Consider the following 17,152-nt stretch of genomic DNA (forward strand, 5'->3'; position numbering starts at 1 on the left):
CACTGTACAATTTTTTTTGTCAAAAAATAAACTGCTTGCGTTATACATGTTAACAACAAGGCTATTACGAACAAGAAAATACTTAAATTTTAAAACTGAGTTCTCCTGACTCTTTAAAAACAACATGAAGATTACTTTTATTGTAAAGGTTAATATCTAACAGGAAAGAAATCATTAGTGCAAATCTATGGTTGGTTATGTTTGGACGTGATAACCTTAAACAGTTGTAATATAAACCAAAACATGAATGATTTCCAAGCTGAAAATATTCAAACCAAGTAGCTATTTCCAGACCTGTCACTTCAATTTATCCCCTGTTAATAATGTTTTCATTTCCAATTGACACAGAAATTACTCAGAAGATGATCCTGATTCTTTAACAGAAACTGATTTCATAAGTCCTTCTCTCTGACATAAGTTATTCTTTGGAATACGAAAAAAACAGAATAAGAGCCTTTTTGTGTTTAATTTTTTTTTGCTTTTTAATTCTTTTTTTTTTTCTTTTTTTGAAGAGTTTGTCACCCAGCATGATGCTTTTGAGACAACAATTTTCAATTTATGATACATCTTGCATGAGATCTAAGTCAGCAAAAGTTGTTGTACACATTATGTCATGTAATGATGTGGTTGATGCAATAAACAATTTAATTACAAAGAGTAAGAAAACTGATAATAATTTTTTGTTTATGTTTAAAGTATAACTAAGAAGGGAACCAGCTTCACAAAGGTACATGATGAACTTGCTTGGAAGCCACTCAGTATCAGGAGAGAACTACATACATATAAGCCAATTTTACAAAATAGTCAAAAATCTTGCTCCACATTATTCAACTGAGCTATTGTGGCAGCCTAAACTGTCACACATATTTTTGACTTAAATCAAGAGAAACCTTCACTCAATTTCCTTATAGAATTCTACATTTCAAAAGTCTTTTTTTCCATCCATTATGACTGCATGGCTAGAATTGTCTGGACCTAGTTGTCCCAAACTCTGTATCTCTTCCCACAATCTAGCTGTTTGGCTTGTAGTAGACACTCCCTGACTCTCAAGCTAGGTTCGATTTACATCACAATGCTTATCACATGTCATGCAACCACACATTGACAAGTAGATTTAAGGATGGGTTTAGTTAGTAGACTACTTTGATACTAATTGAGTCCGCATGAAAGTGGTTAATTTCGAGCTAATCAGGTGTGCATTTTATTGCGTGAACTTCACACTATTGAATATTGAATGAATGCACTCAACTAGTCAGATTTGTTATGGTGAGTCTAAACTGTAATAATCAAAGCCATTGAGTATAAAGGTTCAGGGAAGTATTTGTTGTTTTCATAAACAAGAGACAACTGGCCAAATACTGGAACTGAAATTTTTTGGCTTAAAATGCATATTACACGTATGCTGTGGTTTCTCTGTTTTATCAAGAAAGATTGTTAGCGAATAACAAATATCTGAGTTCATCTACATCTATATAATTTTATTAAAGTTGGTAAAACCTTGAGGGGTATCACACCAACTATATATATAAAAAAAAAGAAAAACAAATTTTGAAAACTAGGAAACTATTAAAAAATATCTAGTTCAAAGGTTTCTAAAAAAAAAACAAAGCAATCGTATTTTTTTGCCCTTCATGTAATCCAGCAATTTCTCAATAAAATGGGAGTGATATTTAAAGAGCTTTCCCTAATTTTTAGAAGATTTCGATTTCCACGAACGCATAGGGGGAGCTCAATTTCTTAGTCTTTAAATAGCTCACTTGTGCTAGAGGTTATTCCAAATCATGTGATCATGCATCTGAGAAATTACTGAATATCAACTGTATGCTTGCGCTCGACCATTCAAACCAAACATCTTCATGTTGAAATCAGGCAAATACCATGGAAATCAATGAGATTAACAACATCAATTCAAACAGGTTACGTCAAAAAAAATTTTGAACCGTGGAGTGTAATTTACCAAAGTATTCGGATCTGGGACGCCCAATGATTAAACGCAAGTATTTATAACATAACATAACATAACATAACATTTATTAAGGAAGCTAGAACGCAAATGTAAAAAATACATCCTGAAAAGGGAAAATCGTGAAAATCGCGAGGTTAGCCCTGTATAAAAACAATTTCCCTTACTAAAAACATACAAAAGATAAAATTTAAAGGCTAGAGATTCAATAAATATTCAGTAAATATTCAAATAAATTTTAAGTCTACTCCTAAAAACCGACAATGATTCAGCATGGACAATGTATCCTGGCAAGCTATACCATTTCCTCACAATCCGAATGAAGAAACAATATTTGTAACAATTACAAACTGCTCTTAATTTTCAGATAAAGTTTATAGTCGTGGTTAGCTCTTGTACGCTTATTGGGAAACACAAAGAAATCTGGGAAAGAGAGGTGATCAATACCAAAAACTATCTTATAACATTTAACCAGAGATAGAAATTCTCTCCGCTTTTCTAGTGTTTGCCATTTTAGTAAGCTACAACGGTGTTCGTAATTCATTTTGCCTCGTTTCTGCCTTAAAGCTAGTCGCGAGGCTCTTCGTTGAGCCCTTTCTAGAGCCGTAATATCCTTAATCAAATATGGACTCCAAACAGGAGCCGCATACTCCAGTATGGGACTGACCAGTGATTTATAGAGCTGTGAAAACACGTACTGGCTATTAGTTCCGATGGACCACTTCATGATACCTAGTACCATATTTGCCTTGTTTACCATTGCAGATACATTCAAGCCCCAGGACAGGTCAGAAGAGATGGTTACTCCAAGGTCCTTAGTGTTCTCTACTGACCTAAATTGCCCCCCCCCCCCAGTGACCCCAAACAAGGTCGATGTTGTCTTCAAGAAAAGCACAGTGCCAAGGGATGTAATTCAAGAGATTCCAAAGATGTTCCCAATCTGCCTTTCTGAAGGAATAGGCCAATTTCTTGGACCTACGATACCCGCGAGGGGATCTCGATAGAAAAAAATTTATCGAGTTGTGATCAGAGAAAGGTTGACCAACCATTAGGTCGTGTACTAAGTCAGGCGAAGAAACAAGGACAGAGGTAAATAGCAAAGGATATTCGGAGTTTGACTAGCCAATCAGAGCACGCCTTTAACACCATCCACTGTTTTAGTATATACTAAACTATAATAATCAAAGCCATTGAGTAGGTACTGGGAAGTATTTGGCTTAAAATGCATATTACATGTATGCTGTGGTTTCTTTGTTTCATCAAGAAAGATTGTTAGCGAATAACAAATATCTGAGTTCATCTACATCTACATAATTTTATCAAAGTTGCTAAAACCTTGAGGGGTATCACACCAACTATATAAAAAAAAAAAAAGAAAAAAAATTTTGAAAACTAGGAAACTATTAAAAAATATCTAGTTCAAAGGTTTCTAAAAAAAAAGAGCAATCGTATTTCTTCGCCCTTCACGTAATCCAGCAAGTTCTCAATAAAATGGGAGTGATATTTAAAGAGCTTTCCCTAATTTTTAGAAGATTTCGATTTCCACGAACGCGTAGGGGGAGCTCAATTTCCTAGTCTTTAAATAGCTCACTTGTGCTAAAGGTTATTCCAAATCATGTGATCATGCATCTGAGAAATTCCTGAATATCAAATATTTGCTTGCGCTCGACCATTCAAACCAAACATCTTCATGTTGAAATCAGGTAAATACCATGGAAATCAATGAGATTAACAACATCAATTCAAACAAGTTATCTCGAAAAAAATTTTGAACCGTGGGGTGTAATTTACCAAAGTATTCGGATCTGGGACGCCAGATGATAACGGAAGTACTTAGTCTTTGACTTGAATAATTTCCTCGAAACTCTAAAGGAATCTCCCCTCAAAAGCTTCCCCTTAAACAGAAAATCTTATTTTATGATCAGCTCTTTCCTTTGCCTGTTAACCTGATATTTTTATTTCAAAGCCTCTGAAACAGAAGACAAATCGATAATCGCACTTTCGAATTATCGTAAACTGAACATCTTGAAATATGTGAAAGAACACTATAAGCCCCTCACTGAGGAATGCTGCATGCAAACGGCATCGCTCATCATTCTTAGTACAAGCGAGAATCTAAACTACAAATATCTTACCTGAAAAGAGGGTAAACTTGGAAGGAAACAGCGGCGAAATCTGTTATAAACTGTACTCCGTGACTCTCAAGCTTAAAGTGAAAGCTACACCCTCTATCGAATTACGAAGAACTTTCTCTCCAGTCATGAAAGGTAGCAAAGCTTCCCGAGTGAGGGAGGGCGGGAAAAGGTTTGGTCGCTTTGCCGGAGTGGGTGGTGGAGAGCTTATATGAGCTTCGGAGAGATTTTATTATTAGCAAAAATACAGGAAAAAGAAGAAAGGTGAGTTAAGTCGCACAGTCCTTTTTGTCCATCATCTCAAATGAGATTCTTACTGGCTAACGTTGTACAGAAAGTACGAACACCGTCTCCTGAATGCTAACGGTGAGCAGTCAGACTTTCTGGTCAGCTCGGTCATTCATTCGTTCTGGCAAGTCTGGTAACAGTAATTTACTTAGCGGAATCAGATAAACTCCTTGGCTGTGGAAGAAATAATTTAATGATAGATGAACAGGTTAATAAATAAATGAAACCAGACCCAAATATATTGTCCTCTTTCTGATACGCCCCTCCGTAAACTATATCTTACCTTGTGGTGACCGATAGAAATAAAAAATAATTTGATAACTTACTTATCAGCTTTATTACATATTTACTTCATTACCTAACTATAACGCTGGGTTAATTGACAAAGTAATGATACTACGACAAATTCTGTTGTTTTTTTTTCTTTCTTTTTACATGGTTCAAGAGAACGTCCTGTGCTCTTTGTATTTTGTAATCAATTTGTTGAATTTATAATCAAGGAATGAGGATTCTACTGATCTCAGAATTTGTGGAAGATCTTTCAATGCTGATAAGGAAGCCAAGACAATGTTTTGATAGCCTATGAGGAGACCTTAATGGTAGCGCTTCTGTTCAAGCAATTCTTCGAAAATATGAGACCTTGAGCGAAGCCCACTCCCGGTGAGAAATGATCAATAGGATCAATTGACCACACGTCCGGAAATGATTGTTGTGATCATTCTCCGGTTCATTCCTGTCCGTCATACCCAGGTCCCATTTGTCGCGCTTGCTGTGTAAAGCAAAATGGCGGCTGTCTCGCATAATATTTCTTAGTCTCTACTTTTACAAGCGTTTGCGTGCTAAATGGCTGAACGCTTAGTCAATTTCCAACGCGAGAAAAAGAAAAAACAATAGCTTGATTTAGCGACTGTCGTGGCTGAGGCAGAGTGTCTACTTGCCTCGAAAAAAAAAGAAAAAGAAACCGCATATTACCGTTTTCAGCAGAAACCCTTTTACAGGCGAACGATCGAAGTACTCCAAATATCGACGAAGAAAAAATCGACCAAGCAGTACTACCACGGCTGTTCCTGATGAGTCTAGTTGTTGACCTGTTATGTCAAGTTAGATGTAAAGGTAAAAGGTTATAAATCAATCGGAATTAATTAGGTAATTTTGCCCTTCTGCTCATTATCTATATTCGATTTTATTTTTAGCTTCTCCAGTTGCCCACGATGTGGATTTCTCGGATAGTCCTAGAGAGGATTTAGAAGACTTGTATGCGGATAATTTTTCAGATGGTACTGCTACATGTATACGTTCGTCAAGCTTATTTAGCATTTTGATCAAACTAAATATTTTTTTCTTCATTGCATGCATTTAAATGAAAACATTTACTTGCATCAATTTTTACTCTTTTGTTATAAGAGTTTAATGAATTTATTGTTTTAACCTTGGCTCTAAAGTTACTTTTAAAATTTGTCTATGTGTATTTTTCTATCACGAATGCGTTTCTCTAGTTGGCTATGCTACCTGCTGCCTAGTTTTATTCTGTGATAGAAAGTGGGTAGTGATTCTCTACAAAATGGTGGCTGTTTCTTTCTGTTGCATTTTGTGTCTCACATGGAGATGTGATAGTTTTGTTTCTCAGTTTTGAAGGATTGTGAGATTTATACTAAAACAAATAAAATTATTTGCTCACAATTATCGCTTGATAGTCAATTCTGGTGATGCCCTCATCAACTATCAAAGGTGATGATAGAAATCTTTACCTCGTAATCTAAATATACATTTAAATAAATATTATTTAAAGGTTTTATAGTTATGAAATAAACATGTTATGTTGTGTTGTGTTATATCATGTCTATTTTGTTTTGCTTTATGTTATATGTTCTGTTTTATGTTTTGTTATGTTTATACAAATATTTTTGTAGATTTAGATCAACTTATTGAGGAATGTGCGACTTATACCAAGCCTCCAACAATCCCGAAGAGTTGGACGACAAGAATGGAGGATCTAGGCAAAAGCTGGGCCAACAAAAGACCTCAAATTATGAAGTCACTGTTAGAGTTGGAGCCCCTTCTACCATCAGCTCCCTGTGTACACTGCAAGAAAGACCAATCTCTTGTCCGTTGTCGGCAGTGTGGCTTGAAAGAGATCATGTGTGCAAAGTGTGACAATGATGTGCACAGAAGAAATCCTTTTCATGATAGAGAAAGTATTTTCTTGATTTTTTTCTCCCTCCTTATACACATGTAAGTAATTTCTTATAGGTTGTGATTATTTTTATTATGCAATTAAAATTGAGGTAAAACATCCAATCCTTTCCTTTTTAAATAACTATAATTTAATTTTACTCTCCTACCACCCTGTTTTGTAATTTTTTTTTATGTTTTTAGGAGAAAACGAGATTCCTATTGTGGTGAAACATTCATTTTAAGCAATGATAAAGTTGATAATCATCTAGCTAAGTCTACAAGAATACAAATCAGTATGTAAGTTTTTTTTACTCTTGGTTTGGTTAGTATCCTTTTTTATGTTTATAAGTAAATTTATTCTTTCCCACTGCAGTTATGTCCTTGCTATTGATAAACAGAGATATCAATGTTTTTTTTGCTAGGCAAATGTATGCTATGACATTAATCTCTGACATTAATTAATGTATGATAAAAGCTAATGTATTACTTGTATTACTCTTTGTAAATTGTGCCTTAGTTTTTACTATATTGTCCAATTTTTTATAAAAGGAAACTGGTAATAACACTTGTGGTGAGTCCCACTGGCATGCAGCAAGAAACACCCTCAAGAAAAAAAACCGTCTTGATGAGACTGGGCTGACCATTACTGGCTGCCAACATGGGACTGCGCAACGAGCAGTGAACATGTTTTATGGTGAAGTGTATGGTTATGCTCATTATATTCAAATTTAGGACATGATGCCTAGAAAAGTAACATACTTTTGGGAAGATGTTGTCTGCAAATACTGGCCATGGCTGATGAAAAAAGATCCCCAGAGTGCATCAAAAATGAAACCAGCATTGTCAGTTATGCATGGAAAGGCTCACAGTTGGTCCTGTCAGGTACACTTTTCATTCATAGTATCTAATCTAAACATTGTGGGTGGCTCCTACTTGTTTTGACACTTATAGAGTAAGGAGAAATTTATATATTTTGAGGAAAAGTAAATAAAGGATATTATAAAAGTAGATGTTTGCTTCCACAATGAAACCAACCATGTAAGATTTATTTTAATCTGAATTTAACTTGAACAAATTAAAAACTAGATGTTACATTCTAAAGGAATATTTTGCATTACACATGCTAGGTTCTTTGGGGGGGTGGGTGGTGGCAGGAGGGGGCTGCTCGCTCTACAGGAGAAGAAGTGGAACAGATAAACAGCTATGTATCATGCTGTGGATCAACATCAAAGCACATGTGCCCTGAAGGTTGTATATATATCTTTATTTGACCTCTAAATGATCATAAATTAACTGTTGGTAAATTTCTAACTCAATAGTGTTATTTGCAGTACAACCTCCTTCCCATTCATTTCCCTAAGCATGAAGGAATGCTGACATAATATAATTATGCTATAATGTGAAATCTTTTGATTATTGTAATGAAATCATTGTTGTCATTAATTTTTTCCTTTTTTTTTCTTGTCGAGAGGAGTTGTTGACTGAACATGCTATTGCTTGGAATTCCTGTAAAATTCTTAACCTCGCTGATTTGTGATCTAAAAGATTTGCAAAGGTCATTTGTATTTGTAGCACAGCGACAGTTTGCTTGACTCAACTCTGGTATCATTAGTTAAAAACGATTTGAACATGTGTGAATGAGCATTATTTTAATAACAGTTAAATAACATTTTTTTATAATATTAGAATCATGCATTTTATACTTGTTATTATAATTATGTTAATTATTATTTTTTAACCTTTTCCCCATTATGCTGTGAATGCAGACGAAATTGTTTATGTTTTGTCATGAAACATTTTTCTTGATATAATTACAAAAATCAGTGGAAGCATCACATGGTATTTATTTTTATATATTTATTTTATAATGCACAGGTAAAAAAGGACCTGAAACAGCATTGTCAAGATTTCTATGCATTGGCTAGAGAACTTGGAGTAGATGTTGAATCCTGTAATCTTGACGTTTGGACATCGGAAGTCAGAGATCATGCTAAACGTACTTTTGGGAAATTAATTATTTGAGTAGTGATTTGTGCTAAGATTTTTGGTCCTGATTTTCCATTTAGAGTTTTAATGCTGTTTGAGTTGAAGAATTTAAACTTACATCCTGTCTGCAAAACCTGTTGATTGATGAGCACTACCTTGTTAATTTTCAGAACTTGACTGGAAATCTTCATCTGAAGATGGGGCTGCTATTCAGAAATCGTTTGAACTTCATCAGAAGATTGAGTATATGGCCTCTTCTATAAACCAGAGATTGAAAAATGTCAATCGACTAGCAGGTTAGTTTATTTTCTTATTCATTATATGCCTTTTGGTCATCAATATGTGTATTTAGTCATGCTTCACTATTCCATCTTTATTGATTAAGATGCTTCCCAAAAGACCAACCCCTAACGTCCTCACTCGTGGAAAGTGGGCAATAGTTAAGTAGGGGAATGGCTGTCAGGTTGAGGTACATTAGTATTCAGGTCCTGTGACTGCTACAGTAGCTGCAAAGGCGCTGACAGGAACTCTGAACAAGCTGGCAAATAGGGGCTTTGGCTATTCTGTAGGTGGATGGGGTTATGACTGCAGAAACAGACACAGTTAATAACAATGCAATACGACTGCTTGCCAGAAGGAGGACCACACCTTGGATGTTACTATTATGCTCTGTAAGCTGAAGGCCTAGCTGAACTTGGATGAGATGAAAAAAGAACTAATTCATTATGTAGTGCTTACATCAGACCTGGGGAAAATGACGATGACTGAACTAGTAAATTGCTGGAGCAAGACAGTGAAGGCCTATGTGACTATGGCATGATAAGGACAGATGATTAATAAATTATTTTACTGACATAATTTGCCTATTTTCTCCTGTTTGTTACAATTGTATTTTCCCTAGATACCTCAAAACAACGTCATCGCTTACGCAAAAAGATCACTGAAGAAAAATCAGACCTTGCAAGGCTTATTTCAGAGTACAATAATCTTGCTACCTGTTATATCCGGGTATCCATGGATATTGCAGGCTTGGCTGCCAAGCTAAGGACGTTTTAGATACGTTGGATCTGACTACTTTGGGTGTAAACTCTTCTTGTATATTTGAGTCTGTTCCGTTCCAGTAAAAGACTTCGCGACACTACACTACCACAGATTGTAAAGTGGAAATTGCAGATGCCCTTGACAACAACTTTCCGTGGGCTCTACATGATCAGACTGGTGGTAAATAAATTACAATGCAGTGTATATATTTTATATTTTAATATATTCATGTTTATATGACTGTATTGTGAAAACTTGTGAAAAGAAAGAACACGAAATGCATGATTTTGGTTTTAAACTGCAAACACCCCGAAAATGATTTTAATGAGTCCCATTTGATTTTAAGATGATGATTAGCATGTGGCGATACAGGGTAGAAAGAAGTTGGTGTCTTATAGCCCCAGGCTAGTCACGGGATTTTGCTGTTGGGTTAGTGGATTTTACCCACAACATGCCTGAAGGGAAGTGAAAGTTTTTAAAGAGATTTTTTTGGGGGGAAATTCGGGCAAGCTGGAAAATTGAACTTCTTTGTACCCTGTGATGACACTCTTACGCTGTGATAAATTATGACTTGCTTTGCAATCGAGCACGATTTAAGGATGCCATATTTGGATATCAGTTTTAACAAACTAATGTCTTAATTAGATTTTGGATGTCTTTCTTTTTTATTTTCTATATTTTTATTTAATTTTTTTTTTTAGAAATGCCTCTTCGTACTAAGAAACAAGTTGTGGAGAAGTATCTGGAGGGCAGAAGGTTGACAGAGGAGAAGGTACTTTTGGAAAAAAGAGATGACTGGATTTTTGAAGTTCTACAAGGACACTGTTATTCCAGAAATCTTATCAACAATTGAAAGTCTGAAAGCAGTTTTGTCAGGTATGCGAACAGCGTTTCCATTTTGGTGCAAAATAATGAATGTTGCATGTTATTAAATCAGTGTATTCTTCAATTTTTAGAATGTAATGAAGATTGTTCATTGGACGAGGCAAGTGGGCCAGTTTCCTCCTCTGAAGGTAGCTCGGTAGGTGTGCCTCTGACATTACCTTTGATTCTTCTCTCCCAACGTTAGATCAACCTTTAGTTAATCTCTGCCAGGTTTTTGTTCCAGCTAAGCTAGTGGTCTGCAAGGGCAATCACGCAAACGTACATGCACACGTTTCCGTCCATATTCATATACACAGAAATATATTGTAAATTTGAATTGTTGCATATAAAAAGACATGGACTAAGTAAAGACAGACTGAATGATATTTTGGCGTCTTTTTCAGGAGGGCCGTTATTGCTATGAAGGCACAGAGTCCCTTGCTGTGCGCGGAAAGATCTCATTAGCACGAAAAGGTTTGGACTTTGCTAAGGCACAAATCGCCCAAGTAGTTGCCATGTTTAAAGCGGCTACAAAAGGTGATTTTAGTGAGTTCGAATTCGCTGAAAAAGCAACAATCAAACATTTTGGAGATGATGATGAGGAGTCTGCCTCGAGTGAACCAGAGTGGGATGACATTAAGGCGGAACTGGGTGACGATATTGTGACACAACCTTCCAAACAAGTTGAACCTGTTTCCTTGGTCGATGGTGACGTGTACAGTTGGATGTTCTCCCCAGAATTTTGCCAGTCTACTATCGATGGTCGCAATGGAAGCAATGCCTGTAGTCTGATTACTTTAGCAGTCGCTCACACGTTCCTAACAGTCGACATTTCGCTTCCGCTTGCAAACCTGACCTGCCCTCAGATTGGACAAAATTTCTTTACTTGTGTATGCGTCTTGGAAACGTGTTGTATGACAATTCCCGTCATTCATTGCGACATCGATACCTCAATGCCGCCGAAGCTGGTCAATTATTCAGCAGATATGCCACTGTTAAACTTGGACAGACATACCCTGTTAGGGTATGTGATCAGCACAACTTGTCCACCGTAATGCCACTGTTAAACTTGCACAGACATACCCTTTTAGGGTATGTGATCAGCACAGCTTGTCCACCGTAGAGGAGCAACTTCGCCGGCTAGCGAGACAGAACAAGCGCTGTGCTTCGATATTTATTTATGATGACAAGACTGTGACTTTTCTGGTCAGCCAACAATTGGCACTGTCGCGGCTTTCGACTCGCTCAGTCACCCCTCCCTACGGAGCAGCTATTGTCACCACTGATAAATTAGCTCCTCCGTTTGAGGCACGTTTTCAAGATATTGCAACGCTTAATACCAGCACGTTTGGCAATTTAACAATTGTAGACATTCAGAAATTTAAATTAGGTAACGTAAAGTTCACGTTCGAGCCAAGATGCCCATCAGGCCGGAGCTTATCCCGGTTTTTTATAGTGTACACCGAGATGTACCAAATAGTTATTTTTTGAAACGATATGACTTCCTACGAATTCCTTACCCCCGCACATTTTCTGTCTAAGTGATTCTATATAGTGGTACTACTAAACCGTAATATCAGATTACCAAAGAGTTAAGGTGGTATTTGCGAGACGACATTTTCTTTTTTAGTAAACGCAAGTAATGGCATAGAAAAAAGGTCTTTTTTATTTAGGTGATAATTGTCAGTAAATATGTATTCAGATTGATCAATCGATTGATGTAACTGTCATTTGTTTGTCGATATGAAACTTGATTAAATTAAAATGGGAGCAAATTTACAAACACGAAATGAACTGGAAAAAAGTGCGGAAATGATAGTTTGACTGCGCCCTTAAGGGTTTACAGATACAACGATGAGAAAAAAAATACAAATTCTGACAATTTATTACGTAATTTATGCAGTCTCGTACCAAAAATTTGCTCGACATAAGATCTTTGTAACTCAAAGTGGCTTATTAATCTAAGACTACAAATATTTAAAGGATCTTCTGGTTTAATTTCCTTAGTGACAGTGTCCATTAATCCTGCTATTTCAAAACACTTCCTCGTCACATCAGGTTTGTTGCGACTTACCAGCGTTGTGTTATTTTACCGTAAAATTCTGGACGCTTAAAAATTTCGGACACTTATTATCGGACTCTTTTTTTTTTTTGCCCGAAATCAAAGCCGTCAGAAATTTGTGGTAAGTTATTTACCCCTCTGTTTACCTGTCTTTTAATCTGTCTTTCTCTCCGTCGGTCGGTCGATCTAGTGTCTGTCCGTCTTTCGGTCTGTCTGCTTCTTTGCCTGTCTGTCTGTCTCCGTATTTGCCTGTGTCTGTGTATCTCTTTATCTGTGTCTAAGGCTATCTATCTGTAATTCCATCTCCCTGTCTGTCTTTCTATCTGTGTATGTATGTCAAAATGCCACTCTATCTATCTGTGCATGCTTGTCTATCTTTCTGTCTTACTGTTAGTGTCTGTCCAGCCTTCCATATGCTTGTCTGTCTGTAAGTCTATCTGCTTGTTTGTCTGCCAGTATGTCTATTTAACTGACTTTAGGGTTAGAGTAGGGTTAGGGGTAGGGTTTTTTTAGGGTTAGGGCTAGTGTTTAAGGGTTAGGGATATAAATCCATGTACTTTAACGTAATAGACTTATTATTTGGCACAGAAGTGTAAGTCGATGCGCTCTATCTGATAAAAGGATCGAAGTTTTGATTTTTTGCTGAGTCAGCAGTTTTTTGTGGAAAAACCACGATAAAGCGGCGTATGAATGACTTCTTCGTTTTCTTTTTTGAAACAAAGTTTTTATATGTTCATGATCATAACCCAAAAAAGACACATGGTTTCAGGCTCACATCGTAAACCTAACCAAAACGCGGATGTAAAAAGTTCGATTTTCCGCCATTTGAATTATAATGAGGACGGCTCATACGTTAAACATTTGAATTGTTTCAGTTTGAGTGCCTAACAACGCTTATCGATTGACAAGAACATGTCGCGTGGTTATGTATTACTAACCTTTACTAATAAAAGTGACTCGAAAAAATACAGAAGGTAGAACGGATTATCACAATTATTGTACTTGCTCTCAGAAGAAAGTTGTCCTGTATAATTAAGTAAAGCTCTACAGATCGATACAGAACTACGAGTCCATTGCAACTGATACATGTCATGGGTACAAACCTCGGGCATTATCCTGGAATGTACCGCCATCAAGTCAAAATTTTTTGGGCAAAATACTACTAATTTGTTACATGCGGGTTATCACTGTAACTGTTGAGTGTATGTGCTACTGATAACTTGACCATGTGGCCTATTCTACATTGCAAAATTTGGAAGATGGAAAAATGTAAACTTTTACGTTTAATAAATCCTCTTACTTTAACACAATAAACTTCTAATTTGACACAGAAATGTAAGTCGATAAGCTTTATCTGATGAAAGGATCGTAGCTTTGATTTTTTTTGCAGAATCAGCATTTTTTATCAAAACCAGGATAAAACGCCTGAAGTTCTTTGCATGTTTTCTTACTGTTTGAAACAAACTTTTGATATGTTAAGGATCTTTACCATAAAACGACACGTGCAAAATTTCACGCCCACATCGTAAACGAAACTGAAAATACGCTGATGTAAAAAGTTATTTGGAATTGTAAATGAGGATGGCTGATACCTTGAACATTTAAATTTTTCTCTTTGAGTGCCTGACAACCGGTTATCGATTGACAAGAACGTGTCCCTTTGTTATATTAAAACTTTCCGAAAAATCAGAAACTAAAGCTGAATATAGTTTTTGTGGTGTCCTTACCCACGCTGTTAAACCTAAGGAATTTCAAGAGTTAATCGATGGGTGGCTTGATAAAAGAATGGAGTGAAGTGTGATTGGGAGTAAAACCAGATTGTGTTATGTCTGACTCTGGAGTTTTCAATGCAACCCTGGCAATTCCGTTTATACGGTCAATAATCAAGGGCCCTGAACCGCTGACAGTATTACTGAGCTATCGGCCAATTTAAGAGGTCATGCAAATTCGTGACTTCTGGCCACAGTGCGTCGCAAAGGTTTACGTTTTGACAGCACGTTTCTGAGTTACCCAAATTTTTTATTTCATAGTATTTTAGTATAAGGACCAAACTTTGTGCCAGCATGTAGTTTGACATGATACCATACATACCAAGAAGCGTTTTGAAGGCTTGAAGTTGGTCGATTTTTCGCTTTTCGCAACAAGCGCCTAACAGCACTTTGATAAAAATCATGTGAATTTTAAAACTAAACCAAAGCTCCTTAAAATTCCACAAATAAAAATCAAATGAATTATACTTTGAACTAAACCCCCCCCAGGATATCTTACGAAACATCCTCCTTCAGTACTAGCCCGCTAAAGTTGCTCAATTTTGCTGTATTTTTTGCATAATTAATTAGATAAAAACCCGAATTTTCGTTTTTCCCCATTTCCTCGGACACATTTGATTTTTCAAACTTTGAAATATTTTTTTTTAATACATCTCCCTAAGGGGTTTTTACAGGTAAATCATCAGAATTTTCGATTTTTTTAGCCTGGCCAGCGATTCTCGATATTTACGGTCACGACCTCTTAATGGCTGGTCTAAATTCATTTTCGTTTCCCTTGTAAGAACTGCAGTCAGTGCATACAACATTAACCAAGAAAAGATAAGAGACTCGGAGTTTAAGGCCCAGTTGAGGCGTCGGGCTTCTGTCGTGCCAAAGTAAACGGCAAGTGCGCTCAACAAAACGTTCGGCAGAAACATAATTTTGATTCAGACGTGGTACCACTCGTACCAGGAGGAAACGAAGCCACGTGACAAATCTCCCCTTACCTTCCCGCGAAAACGCAGTCGCACCAGAATACATCAATATAATTTTTAAATGTTGTTTGGGTCGGCAAAAGCACGATATCTGAATCGCTATCGTGCCAGAATCGTGTAGCACGGCAAACCTTTCCGTCACTAACTGCTTTGCCGTGCTTTAAAAATGTTATTCTGACACCGTGCTTTTGCCGTACTCAGTTACTAGATGTAGTTCGGCTCGGTTGAAGGGCGACCTTTGACCTGTGAAACTTGTCCAGAACGGCGAAATGAGTAAATACATGCAAGGGTGGGTAACAATCAGGATGGATATCGTGACCATTAAGCACCATCTTGTTTCTTTATATTTGTTAGGACAATTGCAAATGGGTATTTGGATGAAGAGGCAAAATAACAGGGAAAATTACCAAGGATCCTAATAATATTCCCGCATAAAGGACTTTCTATCTATATATACATATATATATACGGCACGATGAAGCAATCTGTACGCCCATCAAACACTCCTGCAAGATTCTTCCAGCATTTGAATTAAAAATAAAGGAGTAACTGGAGTCGATATACATTTCAATAAAGATATATAGCAAAAATCATTCAGTCTAAGATTGAAAACCACATTCATACTAATAAACACTTCCACTTTCAATATAACGAAATTCATTGATCACGAGGCATACAGGTATGCCTAAGTTTATTTAACGTATAGTCAAAGAAGAGGACTAGATTTGATATACATTGACATAAAGATATTATGGCGCATACAACAATCTGTAGGCTGATAAAACACAACTTAAAGATTCTTCCAGCAATTACAATTTAGAATTAAAACTAATTCATCATCATCATCATCATCATCATCATCATGGTCATCGTCGTTGTCATCATCATCATCATCATCATCATCATCATCATCATCATGGTCATCGTCATCGTCATCGTCATCGTCATCGTCATCGTCATCGTCATCGTCATCATCATCATCATCATCATCATCATCATGGTCATCGTCATCATCATCATCATCATCGTCTTAAGGAAAGCAAAATATAAAAGAAAATTGCCTTCACTATAAAGGTCGGTTTCGGTGCGTATCTTCGTAGTGATATTACTACGTAAGTTCCCCACGTCATGTGTATCTTCATCGGAAGCAAAAAACAAGTAAAACTCACGATTAGTCTCGTTTTTTAATTCCCACTGGTAAGAAAATTATAAAGTGAGCGGACGCTCACTACACGAACAGTAATGGAAAAGGAATTCAAAACGAAACGCTATCTCTCTCTAAGGCTAAAACACTGAACAACGGGGCCACTGTTCAGATAACTTTAACTTTGGCCAAGCAGGTCCTGGGAAACCCAAAGAATTGCCCAGGACACAGCTTGGCATTCTCTTCGGGTTCCCCTATTACGAGCGGAGGTGGCACTTCCTCTTCCTTGCTGTCGACCCATGTAACAAGGACGACATCGACGCCGGCAGGGAGAGTCTGGCCATGCAGGGTCCTCCGACTCGGTTGCAGGTAGCCGACCGCCAAGTACTTGTCGTCCACCCGGTAAAATACAACGGACGTTTCTTCAGTCCCGTGTGATCCTACAAAAAAAATGCAACAAAAGCAATTGTCATTATTCTCTAATATAGCGACAACAGCAAAGCAAGTCAAAAGCACACAACTTTAGAAAACTTACAAAAAAAAAAGTGAATCTGACTTTAAAATAGTGAACCAGTTTTCTTTCAGCATATTTATTCATTTAAAAGGCATCAAAAATTAGGTAGAAAACAACACTGTAGCTTTGCTCTTTTGGGATCTGAAGGGCGGATATAGATACAGATTTCAAAAAGCTACATGTTTTATGTTCAGTGACAGTCTTGCTGAAAATACTAACAGTTCAAAGGGTATCGAGCCA

The 17,152-nt window shown here is 36.8% G+C and overlaps 2 protein-coding genes across 6 annotated transcripts; both read left to right on the plus strand.

Moving 5' to 3' along the window:
• Positions 1-4,989: 4,989 nt before the first annotated feature.
• LOC148740405 (uncharacterized) lies at positions 4,990-9,600 on the plus strand. 5 transcript variants are annotated; one of them, XM_088750616.1, is made up of 6 exons: positions 4,990-5,496; positions 5,577-5,660; positions 6,294-6,615; positions 6,760-6,855; positions 7,108-7,440; positions 7,686-7,808. In XM_088750616.1, exons 1-5 carry the CDS (start codon positions 5,454-5,456, stop codon positions 7,196-7,198), a joined length of 636 nt encoding a protein of 211 aa, XP_088606742.1. In that variant the 5' UTR covers positions 4,990-5,453; the 3' UTR covers positions 7,199-7,440; positions 7,686-7,808. The 5 variants fall into 5 exon arrangements, with proteins under 5 accessions (XP_088606742.1, XP_088606743.1, XP_088606744.1 ...); XM_088750617.1 differs by having other exon boundaries at positions 7,291-7,440; XM_088750618.1 differs by lacking the exon at positions 6,760-6,855 and having other exon boundaries at positions 4,992-5,496.
• A 24-nt stretch (positions 9,601-9,624) lies between these two features.
• On the plus strand, positions 9,625-12,239 carry LOC148740406 (uncharacterized). The gene is made up of 4 exons (XM_088750582.1): positions 9,625-9,765; positions 10,287-10,461; positions 10,542-10,606; positions 10,854-12,239. The coding sequence occupies exons 2-4, from the start codon at positions 10,377-10,379 to the stop codon at positions 11,502-11,504; spliced, it is 801 nt and encodes a 266-aa protein (XP_088606708.1). The 5' UTR covers positions 9,625-9,765; positions 10,287-10,376; the 3' UTR covers positions 11,505-12,239.
• The last annotated feature ends 4,913 nt before the right edge of the window (positions 12,240-17,152 follow it).

This window comes from Stylophora pistillata, chromosome 2 (assembly GCF_964205215.1).
Source record: "Stylophora pistillata chromosome 2, jaStyPist1.2, whole genome shotgun sequence".
Classification (NCBI taxonomy): Eukaryota; Metazoa; Cnidaria; class Anthozoa; order Scleractinia; family Pocilloporidae; genus Stylophora; species Stylophora pistillata.